Here is a 26,173-nt window from a genome sequence, read left to right as displayed (position 1 = left end):
GCAGGAAATAACAGTATAGAGTAACCAGACACGTGCACACATAGACATCAAAAGGGGCTCAAGCACCTGCCCTTTTTCTTCCTCAAGAGAAAGTGCCGTGTTCCTCTGGGTTGTTTGTTTATTTATTTTTTTTTTTAATAAATGAATTTATATATACTGTGTGTGTGTGTGTGTGTATGTATATATATATATATATTCCTGTTTGTGCACAGCTTTCCTGTCAAATAAATATATTTACTGAATAAAAAATCTAAATATCAGGTCAGGAGATGAGACTGGAGTTCCGATGCTCTCTCTCTCCCTCTCGCTCGCTCCGCGTCTCCCCGCAGCAGCGCACTCACGCAGACAGGCAGCAGCCCCTCCCAGCAGTGTTTTCTTGGCTTGTGTGGAAGTGAGTGGTGATGAACAAAAGACTAAACTACTAGTGCCTCGAGTTTACAGCTAATTCGCAAAAGACAATGTAACTGTAGCCTACTTAATGTAGACACAGCAGGTGAATACAGTAAAATTAGTGTCTAATAATGTAATCAAGATCGCCACATTGATATGTAAATTAGGCGTTAACTAATTAAAATGCGCTAATTTGCACACATTTGACAAGTCACTGCAGGTGAATAGGATAAAGAAAATCACTAAAGCATGTCACCACAGAGCTTCCTCAGTAAATTACTTACATCAAGACTCTTACCCCTTGAAATGTTATGTTTAAATATGCAGATTAGATTCGAATTAGAATTCATTTAGAAGAAATCTACTAATGCAAACCGGCGAAAGGCAGGCTTAAAACAAGCTCCATCTAAATGTGTATTTTGGAAGTTTTCTTACCATGTATTGTTCCATGAGTAAAAGAAGACAAAAGCAAAATAGACCAAAATCTCATTGACCACTATATGAAAACGTGTCCTGCCTTAAACAGTAACTTTACATGATACAGACAACCCTCCCTCAAATGTGAAACCAAGTAATAACGAAAAGTGTTATGTAAATCCAATAAGACCCAATTAATTAAAAAGATTTATTGCCTTGTCAAAAATAAACAAATTATTAGTGAAACTAACGTTATGTCAAAAAAAAAATCATAAGTAATTATGAGAAGTGTCTGTGCACGTCCCTGAGACTAACAGAAACATATTGTATGTAACATTTAGCAAGTGAAAGTCTAGCTGTCAACCGTTTTGTCTCTGAGTGTTTGATCCACCTCTTTTCCCATTTTTGGATTTGTGCTGGTGTAATAACGTCATCCATTCTGTGAAGGTGGACTTTCGATTTCAAGGAAATGGCAATTATAACAAGGTTTCGCAGAGTAGGGTAACACATGGCTCACCTATCAAAATAAAAGCTTTAATCCTTCTGTCGTGTTATTTAACTTCGTATTAATTCATTGCACTGACAGTGTCGACTAAAAACCAAGGCAATCATAATTGTACGCCTAAAGCAAACATTTATTTAGCCTATGAATTTGTTTTGACTTTTATTTTGAAAGCGCTGACCGGAAGCTGTGTGTATATGCGTGCGGCTTCTTTCCTACAGTCTCCGGTGCAGCTCAGAGACTGCTTGTCACTGTTTACCAGGCTAATACTCATTCTTCTTCAAGTGTTGTCCCCTTACCAGCTGCTCTTGTCTTCCTGAAGGCCGGGACCGAGAATTTATTTCGCTCTCTTGCGAAGCGAATGGAAGGAAGCGACATAAGGAACCGAGCCGACCCGGGTCAGTCCCGGCCAGGTCGAGATACGAGAGAGAGCAGCACCCAGACTGACAGCAGAGTGCAAGGTGAGCCACACGAAGAGAGGGGTCATGTTGTAGTGGTGTAGCTACGTAGGTTTCTTTTCTTTCACGTCATAAAACAGCTGGTGTGTGTGTGTGTGTGTGTGTGTGTGTGTGTGTGTGTGTGTGTGTGTGTGTGTTTGTGAGAGAGAGACAGAAAGTGTTCACCAGTGCAAGCAAATGTAGCTGTCTTTTCTCAAGCAGCTTTCCAGTACTCATCATGAGTGTCTCAAGAAAAGTATCGCAGAAGGAAATTCACATTATCCTGATTTATTCTAAACTCTCTCCTGTGAGAAGTAACCATCCTTGTCACAGTGTTATGAGCTGTCAGTCATTATCACATGCCAAACAAATATACACAAGGACCACTTGTAGGAAAACATTTATTTATTTATCAAGTGACCGCCATGGTAATACCTTAAATTATTAGTGTACTTTTGTCAGCTCTGTGTGTCATAGTCGAGTCCAGCTGAGTAGGTGCAAGGTTTAAATAGAGTAGGGAGGGGAAATTGTTGAAATACATTATAGATTTGATTTGACAACTGGAGAAAAACAATCAAGATTAGATAACCCTTTTGCGTATTTAAAAGCATTTTCAAGCATTCAACTCCAGTGTCCCCTCCATGCTGCTGGTCAGCAAGTTACATTCAGTTCCTCCACCTGTTCCATGCAAGTGAGTCAACCTAAGTTGTCATGGACATAATCATTTCGAGTGGCAAATGGATAACTTAAGATAATAATGTAGATGCATGGTCATAGCAGCACATCAAGGTTTAGATCTATCCAGAATAATAAGAAAAATAGGATAGTCTGCTTTTGCTGCTGTCACTTCTTTTTGCTGCATCTGTGATACGCATAAGAAGCCAGAGGCGGCTTTTAATCCATCAAAACTTCGACCCTGGCACTCCTTCACATACATGACATTCTCCTACTCCCCTCTGGCCAGTGTATAGGCTCCTTTGTGTGAAGACGGTTTGCCTTTTAAAGGATGGACAAGATGACTCATCATTCTTGTTTTGGCCGTCCTCCAGGTCATGGCTTCAGGTTATCGAAGGTAAACCTGTTTACCTTGTTGAGTCTGTGGATGGAGCTGTTCCCCCAGGAGCAACCTGAAGAGGATGACTACAGTCCAGTAAAAAAATTCAGTTCATCTATGACACATTTAGCACACAGCGTGTTATGGCTCTCTGTGTTAATTAATAGTTTTGTTTCTGCTGTGCTCCAGATCCGTGGGATGGGTCTGGTGGTGGTGCGGGACAGTAAGGTGGTTGGGCTCCACTGTTCAGGGCCTGAGCTCCACGCAGGACAGGCAGCCATCATCCAACATGGCGCCTGCCTGGCTGACTGTCACTTGTACTTCTCTAGGAGACCCTGCGCTACCTGCCTCAAGATGATCATCAACGGTGAGGAGAGAGGGAGAAACTTTAGATAGATGCCAGAGAGATTAGTAGACAGATACAAAGAAAAATGCTATGTGACAATGAGGTTTTTCTAAGGATAATGACATAGCTTGGACAAGTGCCATATAGTGTTTATATCCTAGCCTTGTTTTCAACTCTACTTTCTTGAATGCCTAACTGGTTCCAGACATCTCCCAGACTTGCTCACATCTCCAATTTGCTTATCAATTTAAAACAGTAAGACAATTTTGAATAAGGTGAAATGAAAAAGTTCAGTCTGATTATCAGGCTAAGTTGGGCCTTTATACAGATTTATACAGATACAAACAGTTCAACGTGAAAACATAGAAACATCTCAATGATACAAGAAAAATACCAACAACAAAAAAAGTAACAGAAAAGCATTCAATGACTGATCTTGGTTTATTCTATTTAAAATCATCCCTCCTTTATAGGAAATTGGATAGAGAGAGAGAGAGAGAGAGATAGGGCGCAACATGCAGCAATGGGCCGCAGGCTGGATTGGAACCCAGCCCGCTACAGGAAGGACTCAGCCTTGTACATGGGGCGTGCTCTCTCTACCAATTAAGCTAACCGCGCCCTGCATTTTGAGTTCTGTGGTTAACGAGTCCCACATATTGATCCCTGAACAGAAACAGGTCTCTGTCCAAAGGAGGAGGTGTTATTGCCACTTAAGTATGTTTCAATTCAAAATATACTGAAATCTCTTATTTCCAAGCAAGCTTGAGTTTCAACAGCTATTTATAAATCCATCACTAAGTGTGTGTGTAAAGTTCTAACAAACAATGAAGAATATGAACAAGACGTCGCTGCAGCACCACATGCTGTAATATCATTTTCAATAATAACAGTTTGGGCAGCAAAAAGACATAATTCTTTGCAGCCTATTACTTTGTTTTAAATTAAATTTGTGTATTTCAGAATTAGTAGTGTAATGCTGTTTAAAAAAAATGATAACAAACTTAATTTATAACTTTTTATAACTTATATTGTGTTATGTTGTGAAACATTATTTAATAGTAATTAACTATATCTTCACAGTTTCTATAACTTTCAAGGTGGCATATCTAGTTAATTAAGGTTATTGCTGACAGTCAATATCATGATTTGAGAGTAGAGAGTCTTTTACAGTTTACATTCCAGATGTTTTGCATAGATTTTTACAAGTAAAACACCTGCTTTGTTACTGCTTCATAACACGTTGATTCATTCCAGCCCCTGTGTTTTTTTTGTTTTTTTTTGACTAAATTGCCCCCCCTCAGCCGCTACATCATGTTGAGGCACCAACCTGAGCTGTGCGAACCGTATCCTTGTACAGGGTGTGATGAAAGTCTCAATACAGACTTTTTATACAGCTCAGTTGGGGTTTTTATAGATTGGCACTTAGCTGAACTTTGGAACTGTCCTTCTGACCTCAAGCTCGGCTGTACCTCCGCTGGTGAAAGTTAACAGGAAGCAAATACAGATGATGCTGTTTGCCCTTTTTTAGCTGGAGTCAGTCAGATCTCCTTCTGGCCCGGAGACCCTGAGATCAGCATGCTGAGGTCCACCTCTACAAACCATGTAAACTCCCACAGTCCACCTGTGTGCATCATGGAGGAGGCTGCCCTGGACGCCGTGGCGACAGAGAAGCTCAAGTCCAACAGCTGTCCTCACATCTGTGTGCTGCTGCAGCCGCTGGCGCCCGGCCTGGCGCAGTTTGTTTACGAGACGTCCAGAGAGTGTGATTTCATGGAGAGAGTGACTGATGATGAACCAGGGCTGAACACACAGGAACTGTTTAACAGGTACCACACTGTAGCTACTCACTGTACCTACCTTTGTTGCTGCAGCAGTAATAAAAACAACTCTGTGATTACTTGGCTAGGTGCAGAGACTTCAATTGGCTGTTATACTTTTTAAGTGTTCATGTGCATGAAACCCTTTATATGGTTATTGCTTTCTTGATAGTTAATAAATTCCAGGGTGGAGGTTAAGTACACACCACCTGTGGCTGTGGCTCAGGAGGTAGAGCGGGTTGCCCGTTAATCGGAAGGTTCAATCCCCGGCTCCTCCAGGCTGCATTGCGTGTGAATGTTAGTTTCTGTTTGAGCAGCTCAGTGTATGAATGTGATTACATGCTATGCAAATGCGCAGCATTTACATTCACTAAAGGCTGCTTGTAAATCTTATCTTTTGTGAGTGTACAGTAATAATTAGATGACTTGGATATCAGCATTTTTATCATGTCAGAGCTTCTTTCATCTGGCAGACACTAAGACACTCTTTGGAGAAATGTTAGTGAGTAAAAAAATGATCAATGTCTGCATTTCAGTTCATTCTTAAAAAAGTGGCTTAGCGTAGTAGTGTTTTATATAAATTGGAGAAATTCTTCCTGCCTTCTAGAGAGCGGACAAGACACCTGAAGGATTTCTCCAGACAGTTCCTGCTCGAGACGTCTCGGCAGCACCGGGAGATTCTGACCCAAATGGGCCTGGAGAACTTCTGTGTGGAGCCGTACTTCTCCAACCTGAGACAAAACATGATGGGGCTGGTGGAGGTTCTAGCTGCAGTGGCTGCTGGGGTGCCACAGCAACACTACGGCTTCCACAGGTCAGAAACACTCAGTTATTTATACATTTGGAAATGGGAATCTTCATTCGCTTGCAATCCACAGTTGTTATTTGTTGTTGATTGTGTCATTCCTGTGACCCCAGGGAACAGCATTCAACCCCTGACCCCAAGTCCTCACTGCCTCCTCGTCACGAGGGACTACCCCAAGAAGTGGCTCGCCATTGCATTATCCAAGCCAGGCTTCTGGCTTATAGAACAGGTCTGGTTGTTTTTTCTGTTGCTTCACAGTACTTGAGGGGGATTTAGCATAGCAGTACATATCCTATTACAGGTCAGACTGAACATATAGAGATAAACACTTGCAAAATTAACTCTATAGATGTCCAACACTATAATCAAATAGATAGAGTAAGTAATGGGTGATAATATGTCAGAGAAAAGTTGTCTGACAGTTGTCAGTCCAATAATTTAACTGTTGCTGCACTCACTATACTTGCTTTGAAGCCTGATAAATATTTCCAGATTACAAGAAACATGGATAACAAAAGTCCCCATTATATTTCTGCGTGCGAGTATTGTTGCAGTTACTCTTAGATTTTTAAAGGACTGAGGCAACAGATGCTTAAAGGTCACTATCATTTTAAACAGCTTTCATGTCAGTTTACCATTTGTCACCAGCTTCTCACATGCATGTTGATACTTTTATTCCAGAGGACCCTAAAGTGGGTGTGGGTGCTGTCATCTGGGCCAAAGGACAGTCGGTGAGCTCACCTTTCTTCACTTTGCTTTGATTTGGCTGTTTTATCTCGGGCGCACAATTACATTATTTTTATGTTTACTGCATCAGTCAGGATTTGACAGCATGGCGAAAACTGATAATAGCCTCATACAGATGGGGTTGTTTCCGCCCAAAATGGGATCAAATAAATCCATTTATGGGTGATTGTAGTAATGTATTGATGTTTCAGCGTGGGAGGATACAGTGCGCTGTTTCAAGCTGATAGCTTTTGACAAATCCCTCTAGCCAGATGATGAGAACATACTCCTGACTTATTACATTTTGTGTGAGTGAGAACCTTTATGTAAGCAAAATTAAATACTATAATTATTTAGAGCCAAGAGCGTTAAAGAGTGAATTTAGAGGCTGCTGGAAGGCCAATTGGACAGAGCCAGGCTAGCTGTTTTCACCCGTTTCAAGTATTTATGCTAAGCTAAGCGGCTCCTGGCTGCGCCTTCATATTTTAGCATACATGCACGAGAGTGGTGTCGATCTTCTCATCCATGTAATCAAAAAGCATAATTTCCAAAATGTCGAACTAATCCTTTGATTTGGAAATGGTAATGTTAATAATGGTTCCATTCCATTTAGGTGTGCCAGCATGCACAACGCTGAAATAAATGGTAATACTTTGCTGCATTCCTATTCTCACTGATACTGTTGATGGAACTTGTTGAACTGCTCACTTATCCCAGGCTAGCAGCGGTGGAACAGGGTGTCTGTACCTGGTGGGTTGCGGCTACAACGCTTACCCGGCAGGCTCACATTACGCCGAGTACCCTCAGATGGACAACAAACAGGAGGACCGCCAGAGACGCAAATACAGATACATTGTACATGCAGAGCAGAACGCCATCACCTTCAGGTCAGAGCATCGCCGTTTACACAGCAGAGGAAGACATCTGAAAAAAGCTTCATCTATGTGTAACCAGTCTTGACATGTTCCACCCGCTGACGTCTCCTCTGATTCTAAACCGTGTTTGACAGAAGTGTTCCTCCTGATGCTTTTAGGACTCGAGGCATCAAACCAGAGGAGCCCACCATGCTGTTTGTAACCAAATGTCCCTGTGATGAGTGTATCCCTCTGATCAGAGGAGCCGGCATTACACACATCTACACCACCGACCAGGACAGGGACAAGGACAAGGGAGACATTTCCTACCTGAGGTTCAGCAGCCTCAAGAACATCAGCAAATTCATAGTGGGTACATGGGTTCTTTTTTTGTTAATCTTTTTTTTTCTTGCTTTAATTCACTATATTATATTAACTTCCTGATGTTTTGGATTTTCTTTGTGTGTATTGGAAGAAAAATCATGCACCATCTCTGCATCTATGTTCTGCGTCTATCTTAGTGAAATTTTAACCCATCAAGAGCTAATACAGCTTCACTCTGCACTCAAGCTTTAAAGAATATGTTAAAAAGGAAGATATGTGTTAATTTATTCTATTACATAATAGATTTATCTCTGACACAGCCGCTTTTTGATGTCTTGGGGAAGTAGATATCGCCCGTTTCCTTGGAGAATGACATTTTTCTGTCTTCACAGTGGCAGAGGAGCACTTCAGTTTGCTTGGCGTCATCTCCTCACCTTGGCAGTAAGTCCCACCTTGTCATCTGGCTCTGTTAATCAGCCATTAAGGGTGTATTTAGAAACACAAAGCAAGTGTAGAGTGAAGTTACAGAATAGAGGAATTAATAAATGGAAAAAAGACCAGCCTTGCCTCGTATTGTAACACTACTGTCTTTTGTTCCAGATGGTTACGTTGGGAAGCACAGCAGGCAGGCTGAGCACGAGAGCCACAGCAACAAGAAGATGTGCACCAACAGATCCCACGACTCACCTACTCTTCGCTGAACATCAGCCACGCATGGATGGATGGACAGATAAAAGGACATACTAAAAACAGAATCATGTTTTTAGCTCACGACCCACAGATTTGATATTTTATGGATGCAGCAAAAAAGAAATCAGAATATTAGTCATTTCCTCCCTGAAGATCAAATCTGGGTACCACATCGTTTTACGTTCTCTATTTGCCCTTTTTATGTAGGACTGAGATTGGTTTTGTGAGCCATGTTTTTTTGCAAGACTGGTCAGTTTGTAGGTTATGTAATCAGGACATCGACATTAGCATCTTTCTTGTGTCCCTCTGGAGACTGTTAAATCTGCTGCTGCATGTTTATGTTTTATACCAAGCTGAGTGATAACAGGAGCCAACAGCAGCCAACTCTGGCAGTTTACAGTTGCTCATATTGACACCTAAAAGGCTATATTTGGACTGCCAGGGGCTGCTTTAATTGGGAATTGTTATTGGCGGGTGACTGGAGGAAAGTCCAGTCCCTCCTTTAAGGTGTAAAGAAGTGCCAGCCTTCCTCTAAAATACTTAATCTGAAACTTTCCTAGCATTGTATCTTCCATAAGTCCTGTCATTAAGAAGTCAGCGGTGTGGAGAGACAAGAACAAGCTGAAAACCATACAACACGCTGACCTCAAAGGGAAACCACTAAGAAGGGATGGATGGTTGCATCAACAATAGAAGAGGTAAAGAACACAGTGACTGAACGAAATGAAGCAGAGCAAGACGGGAAATAGAGATACCACAAAAAATAATATATTTAAAATAGTAATATAAACCCAGTATGTGGATTTTTTTTTTATACAAAAGCTGAATAGTTCATGTAAATTGTGTAAAGTATTTGATATCAAGAAATCATGTAAGTATGTGTGCACAGGTAGCCCCTGTTGCCCCTGGATGTTGACTTGAACAAGGTTTAAAAGAAGTGCAGATGCTTTGCAGCATCTCTCTGTACGTTTTTATTTGAAAGACTGTTACAATTATATTGTTTTTCATTTGATTTGAACAGACGCAAAATGAAGAAAGATCAAATCCCTTTAGATGTTATTTATCCTCACAAAGAGGCAGCAACATTTCAGTTTATAAAGGAAGCATGAGTTTAAGTTTGATCACTAGTTAAGACACAAGCTATGAAAGGTCTCTTTATAGCAAGTAATCCTAATTAATTTCACAGGGATTAAGAGGTATGAGATACAATGCTACATAAAGCAGAACTGGTTTACATATTTCTGTTGGTACAATAACACGCTGTTCAAATGTTTTTGTAACTGAGGTCTAAATCATACAGAAGGACTAATCTAAGAGTTGCTGGAGCCTCTCAGCATCTTTTCAGGCTGATGACATAAATACACACAAAATGAAAATAAAGTTATTCAGAAAATATAAGGGGTATCTTTACACTCGATTGAGCAGCTCAGCATCTGTAATTGCACTCCACCTGACTGTAAGCAAGTGACACACACACACACACACACACAGAAGATGCATTCCCATCCTTTTATTTCTTGTGAATGCGGTACAATAGCATCAATGGGGGGGGGGGGGTGGGGGTGGCTGCTTTCAGAGGACACTGGGAAGATGAAGTGAAGTTCTGCTGGGACCAAAGTTGATCATTATTAATATTATTTTTTTTTTATTTTTTTTTTTTAAACAAGCAAAATCAAAGACGCAGTTGAGTTTGGCAAGTCTCATGTAAAGCTGGTTGGTCTACTTTTGCATCCTCATGTTATAGTCTGATATAGTGTAATATGGCACAGCTTATAACATAAACCTACTCCACCCAAAACTGCATTTCTTTTACACCACATGGAGGGGGAAAAAGCAGAATGTCAATTCACAGGTTTACATTAACCCTACTGTACTCCACTACTGCCTTTATTTCTGTTTAGATTTGCTGTATTTAACATGTGGCAGCTAAATATTGGTCCTGGACGTAACTTTAAACTGTTTAGAGGGAAAGGTTCTCATTAAAGAGACATTTTCATTAATTTACTCCATAAAACAAAAGGCTCAAAGTAACATCCAATATTGATTGGAAAATAAATTCAATTTTAATTGAAACTTAATTTTTAGAAAATGGATTCATGATCATTTTTCCATTTTAAAATAAAATATAAAACCAACACCACTTTAGAAGTAGCATTTTAACCACATTTATTTTGCTAATTTTTTGGTCCTTTAACTACATGTGGATTTTTCACAGTTACAATTCACGATCGAATCCTGTTAACAGGTCAAATATGGCCTCACTCTGCAACGGTTTTCCAGATGAGTTAGCCGGCACAAGTTTGCAATTCACATGTTGAATCAGCGCTACTTTGGTGACAAACTCAAAGTGAAACTGTGACCCTGCTCCGTACACAATGGCAACCAATCAGCTGCAAAAAGTTTAAAAACTGACAGTCTAACTCAAATATAGTGAGTTAAGAGGTTCACTGCTTAATCACAACAAATATGTTCAATCCAGAGCATATTTCCATTAACATAATAATTAAGCTCCCCCTAGAGTGATACTAAAAATACAAAAAAAGAAAAGGGAAAACACGCCAAACCAAAAAGGCACCTCTGAATCTTTACCTCTCTAATACTAACATCAGATCCAAATCAGAGCAAAAACACTAGTTACAGTACAGAAAGAAAAAGAGTGAAACAAAAACACCAACAGCCATCTTTACAGCTGCTCTCATCTCTCATAAAGAGCAAAGTGCCTCCTGTTAATGTTCAATGTTCTCACTCACAATGGCACTCATTTCAGGTGTACAAACCATAAACTGTACATGACGAGAAATGAAACTAGATAAAAAGCAAAAAATGACCATCAAGCAATGTGAAAACAGTGATCAGCTTAAGATGAACAAAAACAAACAAACATTTGAATCATCATATTTTTTTTAATCATACAGAAAGTGCCGTCAGCCACCAGCAGAGAGAACCAGTGATCAAAATGATTGGAGCTTACTGTTCCGACAGCAGCCCAATAACTCAATTAAAAAGGCCCTTCATTTCAAAGACAAATTTTAAAATAGTCTTAGAATTACTATTTTTTCTTGGCAATTTTTGGTCAACCGTCACAAAAATCCATTCTCTCCAAACACCCATTCTCAGCCTTACTCAAGCTTATTCGGTTAAACTGAATGGCACAGGGTTTTTTTAAATCTTGATTGACTGATGATAAAGGTTAACTTTTGCAGGTTAGTCTGGTTCAGATAAACCCCTCTCTTAAACTGCAGGATCACGGTGGTGAAAAACAAATCATGACCAGTCAGAGCCGATTTAAAACCTGAAACTCACAGCGCACTCACAACATAACATCTGCAGCGACCTGCCGAACATTTTTCGGACAAGCGCCAAAGCTTTGTGATATTGGAAAGCTATCATAGACAGATCAGCCTCTATATATCGTGTAGTGTGTTCTCAACTGAACTGATTCAGCCTTTTCCCCCGTTGAATTGGCTAAAATCTGTCACGACGCTGTCAGAAATACGCAAATCAGTTGTTGAGGTTTGCAAGGAATAGTAAGGAAGACAAGACTTAAAGCTGCATTGGCATTTTGGGATTGTATTTGATTATGATGATGCTTTTTTTAGTTTTAGAGAAAGAAAAGTTGAGGGAATGTTGGCTTTGCCAGTACTATAAGAAAGAGGCGTTTGGCTATCAGAGGGCAACCGAGGATTATTGTTGCCATTAAGCAAAGACTGAGAATGTGTTTCACACTTAAGATGTTCTCACTCTAAAGTATATATATTTTTTTGCCTGATCCCACCCAGACACATTGAAAACAAAAAAAAAAGCAGGAATTCTTCATTATTTTTGGGATTTGCAGCTACTTCATTTAAACAGTTACAAATTAACTCGAGTGCAGCGACTAACAGAGCACCTGCAACTGGTGACTGTACAAAAATTGGCACGCCTGTTTTGTCCGAAGCTTTTTTAACCGCTAGCTCTCCCAATAGAGCAAATCAGCTGCCTCCAACACCATGAGCTGTGGCACTACACGATACAAATGAAGAAAAAAAAAAATACAGAATTCGTGAGAAAAATGTACAAAAGAAAGATCGGCGATTGAGAACTACTCTTGCACAAGTTTTAAATGAACCAACAAAGAGAAAAGAGAAAAAAGACTAATAACGTCTTGAAGATTTTTTTTTTTTTTTTTTAAATAGACTAACCATTATCTTTAATGTGTTTTTTTTCTACTGTATGTCTTCCTATCAATAAAAACTTGGGTTAGTGGGCAGGGAGGGATGCTTCTCTAGGAGGCCGGTTTCTTCAGATCCCTGATCTGTTTGATTAGGTAGGTCTTCTCGTCGTTGAACTGCTCGTCATCTGTGCGCTCCTTCTGGAAGTTGCTCAAGAAGTCGATTAGTTTGGTCTGGTTCTTGAGCAGGATGTCGATGATGGGCTGCGTCTTGTTGGGGTTCGCTACAAAAACCTGAGGAAATAGGCAGCAGAAAACACAAATGTTCTACATAAAACAGACACTAAGAGAGAATCTACCTCCTGGATAAACTGTGTCTGAGTTTTGGTAAACTTCATAGTGCAATGAGCTAATTGAATGGATCCATATTTGCTGATGAGCATTGTGTTTTTACCTTGAAGACATGGAAGGCCTCAAACTGGATGTTGGGACTCTTGTCTCGTAGCAGATTCATCATCAGCTTGAGATTCTCAGGCTTGCTGATGTAACGCGTCATCACCGTGAAGTTATGTCTGTCCAATAACAGCTCGCCCAGAAGCTGGAGGAATATGTTGATAATAATCAAAAACAATGTGACAGAAATTCGGAGAACTTCAATGGATTAATGTTTCCTGAGTACAGAAAGTGTAAATCCAGGCCTGATAGTGACATGGACAAACAGACCACACACCAAATGATGCTAACGCTATCTGTCCAACTGGCGTACAGCAGTGGTGGGTTAGTGGGGAGCTGTTGGAAGCAGTGAGTTCATTGCCAGGGTAAATACCAATTCCATAATGGTACATTGGTATCATCAAGGAGTTGGTTATGTGGTGGTAGTTTTTTCTCTAATCAGTCATGTTTAATTCCCCCGCTATTTTTAATGTACACCATTCTATTGAATAAGCGCTTATTTAATTCCCGTTTGAAGAAAATTTCTTGCAACATGTATAGGTTCACAGCAAAAATCAATCCACAGTGTTGGGTCTTATTTTTTATGCGAGAATTTTAGCCAAACAGACTAGTTCTAATGATTACAAATCTAAAACTCTGCATCCAACCTTTAGAGACTGCCTCTTGGTGACGTAGTTCTCAGAGTGCAGCAGCTTCTCGTAGTCTGCAAACACCTGCAATTACATAAGAGACACACCTTATTATACGTTATTAACAGACTGAGACATTAGAGACTTTAGGCTTGCAGTTTAACATGTCTAGTTGCATGAGTTTTAGATACTTGTCCATTTGCCCGCCAAGGACAATTAAAAAAACAAAAAAAACAAACAAGATCACACAAAATGACCAAAACTACTTGTGTTCAAACAAGTAAAAAAAAAAATACACATATAACAAAGAGGAAGTGGATTCATTTGGAGATGTCATCCCAGTTTCTCCCAAGTAACTTGTTCTGACAATCACAACTCTCAAGTTTTCACACCAGTGGGAACTTGATCTCGCAGACCAACAGAATACGTCTTTGTATTGTGTTTTATGCCCCTTACACTTAAACAAATCAAAGTTCTTTGTCTCTGAACAGATTAATCTAAGATAACACTAAACATCTGGCATTGACCGAAGGACAGTAAGTTCCTTTGCCACAATAATATTTTGTGTTTAGTACATGAGATATTAAAATCTGTCAAAACCAAATAACTAGCTTGTGCTGTATTTTGGCTCAGCCTTGTCACAGGCTCTGTCAACATACAGCATCCAGGTAAAAAGACAGTTTTGTGTGGGGTTTCTTCAGCCTAGGACCCCTGGGGGCCCTACCTGTGAAAGGGACCCCTCTGCCTGGGGAAACTGACCGCATACAGCAGAGCTTTGTATCTAAACAAGTTATGACACTGAGAGGGCTTTCCAAGGATTCAGTTTTCCAGGAACTTTAAGTGCATTAGTCAAAATTTCTTACTTATCTTCCCTCTTTTCCCGCATATTGAATAGATCCCTCAGAAGGCCCTGTGAATACCTGTGTCCGACCACAGTGTGTTCAGAGAGACAAACCTGAGTAGGTCATTGAGCCTTGCTGTGACTGATACCTCTGTATCTGTGTGCGTTTCCCCTCTTGGGGTCTTCCTGGTCAAGTCGTCATTTAGAGCCGCGGACAGTGTTTACGTTTATGCTTCCAAATAGCGCTAAGCAGCTGATGTTGCTTGACGTATGTGGGACGTCAGTGCATGTGTGTCTTGCACTGATGTGGTGAGGGATGCAAGTTACTACACCTGGTAACGCTGGTTGAAAATAACATGACAAACTTGCATTAATGTGTGTGGTAGCTATTACAGTCATGTGTTTTCCAGACTAATAGTGTGCGCGAAGCTCGAATCACTCACAGCATCGTAGTTCTGTTCGAGGTATTCAGCCACAAGCACTTTGTGTCTTGTCAGGAGATCCTGTGAATAAAGACAGAAACATTAATTATAAATCAAGTCAGATAATAGAGCTGAACAGTAGTTTTTTAAAAGTAAATTATGTCTTTTGCTCACTGATCAACCTAATCCATCTTAAAAAGGGCCAGTTCACCAAATTTACAAAGGAAAAAACGGAAAGACCCATGTTACCTTGAAGGTGGCGAATGCGTCGGAGGCGATGTCGAAGGTGGACATCTCCACGTAGTTGAAGAAATTGTTGAAATGATCCGAATGAAGAACTATCTTGGCGAGTGGCTCGTGGCGGATACACTCCCTCAGCATGATCCCACAATTCAACGCTACCTGTGGAGTCTCGTACCTTCAAAAGGGAGAGAGATCATTTGTGTGACCTCTATGGAAGCCAGTGTACAGTTTGTCCAGTCAATTCAATAGGGGCTTTATCGGCATGGGAAACGGACATTTACATTGCCAACGCAAGTGTAAAATGTACATAAACAGAAGAAATGTGTTATTAAAAAAATGGATGTATGCAGAAAAGTAAAATAAGATAGAAAAATACTAAATGTAGACTTGCAGTTAAAAAGTACTAATAACAGAACTTTATAAACTCTGAGTGTAAGTGTATGTGTGGCTCACCCTTTCAGCAGTATAAAAAGGACCTCTTGGTGGGAGCAGAAGTATTCGACGGTGGGGCTTCTCGTCCCAATCTGCCTCCTCAGGATGTTGTTAAAGATCTGACACACATCCTTCTTCCCCTAAAAACACACATGAAATTAAACACACAAGTACTGTTATGTCCTTCTGTTCTTCATCCTTTTTCCTTTACCTCTATAACTGAAGTACCGGTATACACCTTTCTTTTCATTCTACACAGTATGGAAATCAGTTAGCATTGCATAGCAAAGCATCTGCATTTTCATTTTTGTTAATGTTACAAAAACAAAAAACAAAAATATGTTTAAATTTCTAAAAGCAAAGACAGTATAATACATGATTGTGCTAAATAGTGCAAAATGATCCTTTAATATCACAATGGGCAACATTTTTCCAAAGAGCAGAGGAATGTGTGTGAAAACCTTTAGGAAAATATTTTTCCATTGTGTTTATATGGCAGCTTAATCAAGAAGGATCGTCACATATTAACTCCCTGTACCCCTTTCGGGAAATTTTTCGACATTTAAGGCTCCGCGGTCAAGTTAGCGACAATAAATATGCAATGTCCGGTTAGACTTTCAAAATAAAAAGTACTTCCTTACGTTGTGAAATGTTGCATTTTGGTTATGTTTAGGAAAAGATCATGGTATGGATTGAAATAACTTATGTAAGTCAGTTAACTTTCTTAAGTTGCGTTACTTGCGTAACTTACGTAACCAACGTAACTGAAATAAAAACATTAAATATTGACTTTTGGTTTCACATTGGGAACAAACATTGGTCTCCTGGTTGAAAGTCCAGTTTCTATCCTACACCTACCTTTAGCGTTCAAAAGTGACGCTACAGGGCTTTCCATAACGCATTACAAACTGACGCCAACTGGTGCGACTTGGGAGTGAGAATGGGTTGCAAGGATTTGCACACAGTGTGGTTAGGGAGAAACTCCGAAAGACAAGTTGGAACATGTGGACTGATATCATGGCTCCATACCTCAAAGTCTATGACCTGCAGGTTTTCTACTAGTGACATCAGCAGGCCACTGTTGTACAGCTCCTGGGCCAGTTGGGCCACAGTCTCAGTGTGAGGCTCCTTATCGTTGCTACCGTACAGAATCTCCTTCATGGACACCAAACACTTCGACACCTCCTCAGACGCCTGGAGAAAAGAGAGGAAGGGTTGAAGAAGATGGGGAGAGGAGGAGGAGGAGGAGGTGGTAAGTAGGTGCCTCTGTGTTGCTCTTTCCAAGGGCACAATATGTAGGAACACAAAAGCAAATCTTGACCTAAAACAAACATTACAGATTAAGAGTCATTCTGGTAAAAGGGGGAAAAGGAGAAAGCTGAAATTGAGCTTGAACTTGGCTTGTGTGGCTAATGTGTGTGTGCATGTGTGAAAGAGTAAACTGTCTTGACAGTGAAGCGTCAGGAGATGACAGGGCCAGGCTGTTCCATGTTCTCATTTCACAGAGGGCTGTCACCCAGGGGCCGCTGGACACCCAGACATTTTTACACACACACACACACACACACACACACACACACACACACACACACACACACACTTTCTCTACCTTGTCTGTCTTCTTATCCTGTTTGACCAGGATGGCCAGGTTTTCCTTCAGGGTCCTGACGATGTCTGCTGGACTCTTGTGGGATTTACCAAACAGCGGCATGATGGACACACACTTGCCTTAGGACCTGGGAAACATAGTAACAACACACCCACACACACACACACACGGGACATAAAGGAGCAGTCAATGACAAGCTGGATGCAATAACAGCAGTGACAACTAAAATAATAATTTTCAAGGGAACAGTTTTTCCGTTCCTCCACAATAGCGCAGAGTCAGTTCTGAACTCAGTTCATGACGGACTTTTTCAACATTTCTGTGACATTTAGGAGCTCACCAGCTTCTCTGGAATACATAATAATGGATGAGAGTACCAATACTAGTTTTTGAAGCAAACATAAATATTTAAGAGTTTTTAAAAAGCAAACCCAGCATAACTTAGTTTTTTAAAATTTAATAAATATTTTGATCAGGATGCCCTAAATGTGATTATTTAAGATTACTACTAAACAGGACATTTTACAGTTGAAAATAAACTTGTCAGTGCTCTCTAGGGGACAAACTATGTGCTGGTGTCACCGTTATAAATACAACCACTATCTTTGTCAGTTTTGGTCTGATTCAATACACGGGAGGAATTCATATAAGTCTCAGAAAGAAGTGTAGGTGTTTCATGGTCTAAAGTAGGGTTTCATTGTTTTTTCCATCCTGCAAAGAGCACTACAGCCCTGAAGGAAATTTACACTAAATACTTAGATTATATTTCCTTTGACAAAAAAACAATCAAATATAAAAAAAGTTAACACAATCAATAATATCAGCTTACAAAAGCCCATCCCGGCTAACTCCTCTGAAGTAAATGACCAATCGTGAAGAATTCCTGGAACAGATGAATTTTAAAACTTCCTCATCCAGTTGGTATAACAACTCAAAAAAGGCCTCTGAGAGAGAAACAAGCGTGGCGTGTGCATTCATCTAGCACCTTAGAGGCACATTCCAACGTCATCTCTAGTTTACGTGAGCGCCCACTGTGGCCCCTTTAACACAAGACTCTTCAGATCAACATCAGGCACATCAGATTGTTACAGAACGCCAGGAACAAGGAGGGAGTTAGTCAAATTTCTCCTAAACGTTTCACCAATTTTAATTTCTGAATCACTTTGAGGCCCTGCACTTGTAGGATCATGCCTCAGTCTAACACATCGTTCAGAGGTGGTGAGTCAGGACTAAACACTGTCACATATCTGCCAAGTTATGGTGCATGTTAGGAACTTTGACGAGTCGATACACAATATTTTAAAAGAGGCGTCTATCTGCCCAATATTTAGTAAAGCCAACTGATCTATCTCTACCATAAGTCAGGTAAAAGCAGGTGCTTTAACATTTTTGTAAATACATTTTGACTCAGGTCAGTTTCCTCAAAGAAAACATATTTAAAAAGCATACATCAAAATGATGGTATCTATTGTGCGCTTTTTTGCTGAGTTTATTCCACAGATGCCCAAATCAGTCAGACCTGCTCTTAATTCTTAAAACAACAAAATTTGGTTAAAAATCTGACATACAGTAGGTGGCTGTACATTATCCATTTATCTGAGCAGGCCTCAGGGTGTGTTTTGCCCTGGTACAGCCAGAATGTCACAGACTGTTTGGGTAACAAGGTGCCAGTAGATACTGCTGCATAACATACTGATACATCAAGTCTCAAACAGGACTTTCAGCATGGAAATGTTCCAGGCATGTACCATTCAGCCTCGCAGGACATATGTAAAAGGAAAATGCAATTCCACTGTTCAAAGCCTGCAGGTCTTTTGTTACGTCTAACCTCATATTGTCAGTTTCTTGCTGGAGCCTCAAACTTTCACTGAGTCATGTTTTCAGGAAGAACAGATAACATGTCAACAACATAAAACTAATTTTATTTTAATTTGGTGAATGAAAGTGCGTGTGAGGATTTAAAAGGATCCAGTCGGCAGCAGTGACCCTCACAAGCCAGGCCAGGTCAGGAACAGGCGGAGAACTTGTGACTGCTAATCCCCATCTGGGAATGTAAACGGGCATTAACCTCAGCCTTAACTCCAACTCCCACCTTCATTCTTCTCCGTCCACCTCTGCTACCACTCCTCCTTCCATCCACTCCATCTTTGCTTGCCTCATTTCATCCCTTCCTACCTCCCTTCTCTTCCAAACCCTGTCGCTCCTTCCTTCCTTCCTTGCCCACTCAGGTCTTGCTCCATGAGAAAAGTACTGTACATACTTACAAAGTCTCACCTTAATTCAAGCTGTACACTCTGGGTACATTGTTCACATGCTGAAAAGCTTCCTGAAAGAGGTTATACGCTATTTATCCACGAGGGGACAGGAGAGCTGTTAGAAAGGTGCTGCTGCTGTTTTTCAACAGGTTGGTCCACTGCACCCCTGCATGTTTTTTTCTGCAGAATGACTCTTGTGCTGCACTTTGCACTGTTGTATGTCTAACAGGGTTAAAATCACCAAGGTTAGAGCTTCCACTTCCGCTATTGCCACATAAATCAGTGACTATAATGTTACACAGAGTCCACGTCAGTCAACTCTGCAAGATGCAACAGTACCGGCACACTTGCAGAGCCTGGAAGAGTCACTTCAGGCCTCAGTAACACGGCCACAGAAAGTTAAGATCTGTGACAGTGAAAGAGCTGTGTGTCTGAGCAGCTGAGAGCAGACAATACCCCGGACAGTACTAAAACAAAGTGGTAAACTCTAAGCTTTACAATGGATTTATGACATCAATTTTGCTCCATTAGAAAAATCTAATTATATGACACAAATCCCAAGACGCTGCCCAAATAATATCAACTCCACCACAGGGTAACATAAGTGAACAGCTGCTGCAGCTTATAGTGTAACAATGATAAAATAAAACAAATATACAGTTCCTCTAAGCACATATATCAGTAGTATCAGTATTTTCCCCAGAATGAGGAACATGAGGTTAAGTGTAAATTAAACTGCACAGTTTCCTTGAGCCGTAGCCAGCAGCTGCAAAATACTGAATCTTTTCACATATTAAAAGGGCAAGCCTAAACATGCATTTCTAAAGTTACACAAGAGGGCTCTTTAATGCCTCGCAAAAACAAGACAACAGCTCCAATTTGAATCACAAGGTTTTCACCTGACAAAGACAAAACCTCAGCTGAGCGCGTTCACTTTCCCCAACACTGACTTGCACTGTTCAACCTTTCAGTTAATGAATCAATTTAAAAGGTTTCAATGATGATACCAGGTCGTGTTCCTCCAAATTAGAACGTTTGTTTGTTTTGGGTGTTATGGTGATGTTTATTGATGCTTTTATTCTGACATCATTCTGGCATCGGTCAGAAGGTAGACTGCTGATTCACATTTCACAAATAAACTCGCACAGAAACAAGATGCCTCATAGCAGCTTGGAAAAAGTAGAAAAACACAACGAGGCTGCTTCTGTTTCACTTTATCGTCACATTACGTCACGTCCACACAACTTCAGTCCAGTCAATATTTGTCAAAGGATAAGCGGGCAATGAGGAAGTAGTTACCAAAAGCGGGGCCCATACTTAATCATATTGCAGACTACCGTGTCAGATAAAAAACGGTTCCACTAAATGTTTCTGCTTATTAAAGAGTCTATTTTAATCATCTAATAACACTTCTTTGAGTCCTGGAAGGCTTAAGCTCCAGGTTACTGTGAAGCCTTCATTTTTACTTGTAGCCTACTTAAGACTGACTAAATGTTATGTAATGGAATTAATCTGGTGCCCACTGGGTCTGAACACACACAGCTAGCTGCTCCGCTCAAGTGTAATCCAATGGAGAAAAGGACCCACGACGCCCCAAATATTAATGTTTGAGCTGTAATCATGAGGACAAATGAGCCTTAAATAAAGATATACAGGATAAAGATAAAAGGACAGATGGCATAATTTCATTCTGATTAGAAAGAATAATTTCACTCTTAGGTATAAGCAGTAATAACCGACATTTCAAGCAGTAAATAATAAGATTTCTGCAGTTTCCTGGAAAGACACATTTGCTTCTGCTTTGTTTTTAAATCGTAGTTTTCTTATGTTTCATATATGTCAGCGCATGTATCCTGATCCTGTGACAGTAATGACAATAATAATAATAATGATAATGATGATATGTATTAACGCTGCTACTATTTTTATTTTTTCAGAATAAATGGTGAATTTAACACTTCGAGGTTTCAAAGGAGAGGAGCATCAACACAGTAAGGTCAGGCTTCCTGCTGCTCTGAAAGTAATTGGTTCAGATAAGGCAAACCTAATATAATCTTCAAGTAATAAATGCGGATATCATGTATGTTGTATGTTATACATATATATAGACAAACGGTTATGTTCATGAGTGCTTAATCTTTTGTGTCTATAAAAATGTCAGAATGGTGAAAACTGCACCACACAATGACCTAATACTAAAATGGACGTCTTCAAATTGCAGTCTGTCCAAAACACACAAAATACTCAGTTTACTATCACATATCTGACGCAGAAAAGCTGTAAAGAAAGATGACATGTTTCAGCAGAATTATCTGTAAACCTGACCTTTGTTGTGACCTATGGGCTTAATGTCAAAGCAGACATTAAAAGAAAAATGTCATCTTTGCCAGACCTGTGCTGAACAGTCACTCAGTGCATCCTGAATAATTCAAGCCGTCATACACAACATGCATTGGGGCTGCATGACTTTACTTTGTCCATACTTTTTTTAAGTATGTTCTTTTATGTACTTCTCCATTTCATCTGCAATAGTTTGTGCCCACCTTTAAAGCCCAAACTCTTATATATTTTTTTTATTCAATCTTTATTCTGAAGTTTAAACAATCATTTTGCATCTTACTGTTTGGTTTTGTCTGCTGATCTATTTGCCATAAATGTACAAATTGCCAATACAGTTACTTTAGTCAGGTCCCACGCCCTCATCAAACAGCACAGCAGCCTTCTGCAGCATCAGATTACAGTAATATACACTGTAACAAGTGCAAACTGCACAGTCGTGGGTGGCTTTAATGAATACTCAGTCACTCCAGCGTAGCAAGATGGTTATCTACAGATTTCATTAAAAAAAAAAAACCTCATTAACTCACAATCTTTAACCTTTATACACAGCTGCTAAGCATCTGAAATTGTCCGCAAAATGACTCAGTCAATTAATAAGATAGCATGCATAAGTTATCAGATTCAAAATGCAAATATCGAATGGAAAAGCCTCATTCATAATTACTCTGATGACTTTCCTTTCTGTGCCCTCCTCTGACACATTTTTAAAGCGTTTGGGAATGCTTGCAAATCTATTTCATTTCGTCATGAAGGCATCCAACAACATACATGATGAATGTACCACCTTGCGAAAAGAAAGGTGGAGGCCTCTAATTTGACAGCTTTTTGTCTCTCGACTGTCTGGAATGCAGTGGCAGCTATCCATGATGTACTGTAACACATGCAACAGGAATTTAAGTGTTTCAGGGAGGAGCAAGGAGGATATTTAAATCTCACGCACTCACTCTGCATAAATGATTGCTGTTGGTTTAAGCTGATATCAGATTTGTGTGTGTCAAAGAGAAAATCCTGAATAAAAGTAAAGACAAGAAATCAGTTGACCCCTCAGAGTAACAAAACACAACAGGGTTTATTTCTTACTTTGAAAACTGCTTAAATCAAAGTCAAGACCTAAAGATTGTGCCACGCGGACTTTCTATAAACAATAAATCTAGGTTAATCATGAAAACACCTTGTTTGCTCCATTTTCTATCTTAAAAACACTAGTTCAATAGTCTACAGAGGCAGCTCCCAGACAGAGAAATAAGGATCTAAGTGTTTGAACTACATCACAGCCCATCTCAAACGACAAAGAGGCGTTCTCCTTACAGACGTTCACAAGGAGATCGTCCTCTCCGAGGCAACCTGGGAGGAACGCTCCCCTGAAAAGGACAAACATCAGCTCATCAAGTCCATTACGGAGATTGATAATGATGTGAGAGATTCCTTCCCATTTTAACTTTGAACTTGAAAACAAAAAAGATTTCGTGACTGCCAAAAAATGTCCCTATGCAGGAGCATCGCAATATTACTACTAACCCTGATGCCTGCCTGTGTTTGATGCACTTCACCGAAGTACAGAAACCTCCATAACATTAAATACTCAGCTGTGGCTCTGTGATATTGGCTGTGTCAGATGCCTAACTGGTTTGTTAAACAGTATCATGGCAAACAAACAAACAAAAAAAGGCCAGAACTTTTTCACCCTCAGTTAAGTCTGCCAGGCAAACCTTCCTTCCAAAGATCAACACCTTCGTTATAGGAGGCTAACTCCAACCACGGCTTTAGTTTTAACCTAAGCATTTGACTGTCAGAGCTTTCAAGGGATGGTACATAGCCTGGGAAGCCAATTTCAGGCCAAAAGTTAAATATGTCGTGCTGAACATAAATGTGGCAAGATGATATTGAGACGTTTGTATGAAACAAATACACGTTAGTAAAACTTTTGGTCAAGTTACAGATTCAAAGTATCCCTGCCTATTACTACTGAAAGCCTTGTTAATGCACTACATGATGCAGGGGCTGACCATACATTCATGTCTTCACACACCCTGACAGACCTGGACTATATTGTACAAGTACGCTATCAGCTACACAGCTCAAAGTTTCATCAGGAGTGTTTGTAGGTTGCTGCGGCTATGTCATAGACTGTATAAGACAGGGTTGTGTGCAGGGTGAATAAGGGTTAATATTCTGAACCAGTGACAGACGGGCCTATCCTACCAGGATATGAGAGACTACTGTATCTGATTCTGGTCTGTGTTTGTGTCAAGGCAAACAGAGGGAGCCAGAGGAACACAGGATGTTAAATAGTTTCTCTTATAAAATAAAAGCAGAGCAGATTTAAAACATCTCAAACGCTGAATGACCAGCATTTCAAAACCCAAAGATATTTAGGCTACTTTTTTAAAAATCATCGAAGACTAAGAAAAAATAAATAAATATTCAGATCAGAGAAGCTGCTATTTTAATATTTGCTTATAGCCTTAATGAATATCCACTACTAATGGACTGATTGACAAATCACTTCAGCTCTACATCCAAGATATATAAAATATAAATTCACTCCAGAATTGATTTGGTCTTCTCTGAAAAACCTCCAAAAACAACATAAGACAGTGAAACTGAATTACTGATAAAAACTAACAGACTTATAAGTAAGATATAAGATATATATTATTATTTATAAAACTATTCAAGCATTATCAAAACACACAATGAGACTAAAATCAATCCGCATAATATCCATCATAGTCTCACTCTAAAAGTGATATTAACAGCTGTACAATAACAGAAACTTACCATAAAAAATTTAACCACATGAATCAGCATTCATAGGTTAATCCTTAACTGGGGTCACTGCATTGACAGACTGTGGCAGTGTATCAATAACGACAACAGGGATGCAATTAAGCTGTCAGTTATTTCTTTAATTAATCAATTATTTGATGTACAAAGCGTAAAAAATCAATTAAAGATGCACGTTACAGTTTCCCATACACCCAAGGTTAATCGTTATCTAAATTGTTTTGTTTTGAAATAAGTGACCGGAAGTTGCGCTGTTTTCATTCTGGCTAGCCTGACGCAGGTCGTCTAAAGTAACACAGCAAGGAGGAAAAAAAAACAAAAACACACAAAACACACACTGTATATGTGCTGCTGAAGAATTAAAATCTTCAGTGAACGGCAGTGTTTGGAGGAATAAGAGCTTGTAAAGCAGACGGCAGAGGTAAATTACACATAAGGCCGCATAAACAGACAATGTGATTTAACAAGGCTACACCCCTCTCGCCTCCGGCTGAACTACCTTTTTGTTTGACAGATTTCCAAAGCTAATCACAGTTTGTCTGCATCATTTCAGAACAACTGCTGAAAAGGGACATTAGGGAGACATCATCTCGCAACATAACACACATTTTAAACGTTTCAACCCCGACTGAAGTTACAAAGACTGTCAAGGGCAGTAATATTTCACCAGTACGAAAACTAGAAACCACTGCTGTTCGACAGTAAGGGTTAGAAATGATACCTTCAGTAGGAAGATGTTTGGTAGGGGATCTTTAAATGTCTTGACCGCTTCTGTCCCGGTTCACAGCACAGCCGAGCCTCCCGGATAGCCTTTTGAAGTCACGCCAGGGCTGTTTGTCAGCAGGAAAGTCAGCTAATAATGTGTGCGTTACAATTTAAAATGTGTGGAAGCTGTGAAGAAGCCACTGCAGAAATCCATCTGGTCGCTTTCCAGTCTGCTGTCAAGGTAACGTGAACAAGCTTAACTGACTTCCGGTGGGGATTTTCATAACAAAACCAACGGACGCTCATAATTTTAAACTAACGGAAGAATAAAGGCACGAGAGGTTGAAATGAAACTGAAATAGCTAATATGAAGCGAAACAATCCATGTATTTATGAATTCAAACAATACTTTTTCCTATTTGCACCCCAAAACCTTGTGACACAGACAAATTTGCTTTATCGTGTAAACCGCGTGACGTCCGGTAGTAATCTAGTTCACGCTTGCTAACTTGACACATCTGTATCTTTCCAGACGCGGCGGAGTCTCGTTCACATTCTCTCACAAGAAGTCCTTTTAACCACCTTTTCTCATGTTTTACTATATTATATACCATTCAAACACATACAAATGCTATGTAATTTATCATATTTAAATTTATGATATCTTATGGGACACAATTTACTTTTGTCCACCAATGAGAGAAAAAAAATTAAAGGAGGAGAGAGTCTGAAGGTCGGAGTGTGATCATATTAGAACGAGCCCCAGGCCAAAACATGACGGCCTAAACTGGAAAAAGCCCATTGGAGGTTAGATACCACGTGGTTGAAATTACACTTCCGGATCAAAATATATAATTCATAACATTAGCAGTGTATCCATGTGTTTAATGTTGAACGCAATTGATCACACAAAAATGTATAAAATACAAAAATTGAATTTAAAAA

The 26,173-nt window shown here is 39.8% G+C and overlaps 2 protein-coding genes across 2 annotated transcripts; one reads left to right on the top strand and one right to left on the bottom strand.

The window, feature by feature from the left end:
• The first annotated feature begins 1,535 nt into the window (after positions 1-1,535).
• Positions 1,536-9,757, top strand: cdadc1 (cytidine and dCMP deaminase domain containing 1). Its single transcript, XM_046057309.1, has 11 exons — positions 1,536-1,770; positions 2,796-2,896; positions 2,990-3,167; positions 4,675-4,972; positions 5,571-5,777; positions 5,882-5,997; positions 6,450-6,499; positions 7,212-7,381; positions 7,528-7,717; positions 8,065-8,113; positions 8,273-9,757. The coding sequence occupies exons 1-11, from the start codon at positions 1,671-1,673 to the stop codon at positions 8,371-8,373; spliced, it is 1,560 nt and encodes a 519-aa protein (XP_045913265.1). The 5' UTR covers positions 1,536-1,670; the 3' UTR covers positions 8,374-9,757.
• A 1,488-nt stretch (positions 9,758-11,245) lies between these two features.
• Positions 11,246-25,471, bottom strand: cab39l (calcium binding protein 39-like). Its single transcript, XM_046057321.1, has 9 exons — positions 25,245-25,471; positions 17,142-17,268; positions 16,562-16,726; positions 15,554-15,672; positions 15,107-15,275; positions 14,879-14,938; positions 13,613-13,678; positions 12,967-13,110; positions 11,246-12,806 (listed from the first exon to the last, which is right to left on the bottom strand). The coding sequence occupies exons 2-9, from the start codon at positions 17,241-17,243 to the stop codon at positions 12,627-12,629; spliced, it is 1,005 nt and encodes a 334-aa protein (XP_045913277.1). The 5' UTR covers positions 17,244-17,268; positions 25,245-25,471; the 3' UTR covers positions 11,246-12,626.
• Between the last annotated feature and the right edge of the window lie 702 nt (positions 25,472-26,173).

This window comes from Micropterus dolomieu, linkage group LG01 (assembly GCF_021292245.1).
Source record: "Micropterus dolomieu isolate WLL.071019.BEF.003 ecotype Adirondacks linkage group LG01, ASM2129224v1, whole genome shotgun sequence".
NCBI classification, from domain to species: Eukaryota; Metazoa; Chordata; class Actinopteri; order Centrarchiformes; family Centrarchidae; genus Micropterus; species Micropterus dolomieu.
This window is presented reverse-complemented; position numbering and strand designations above follow the sequence as displayed.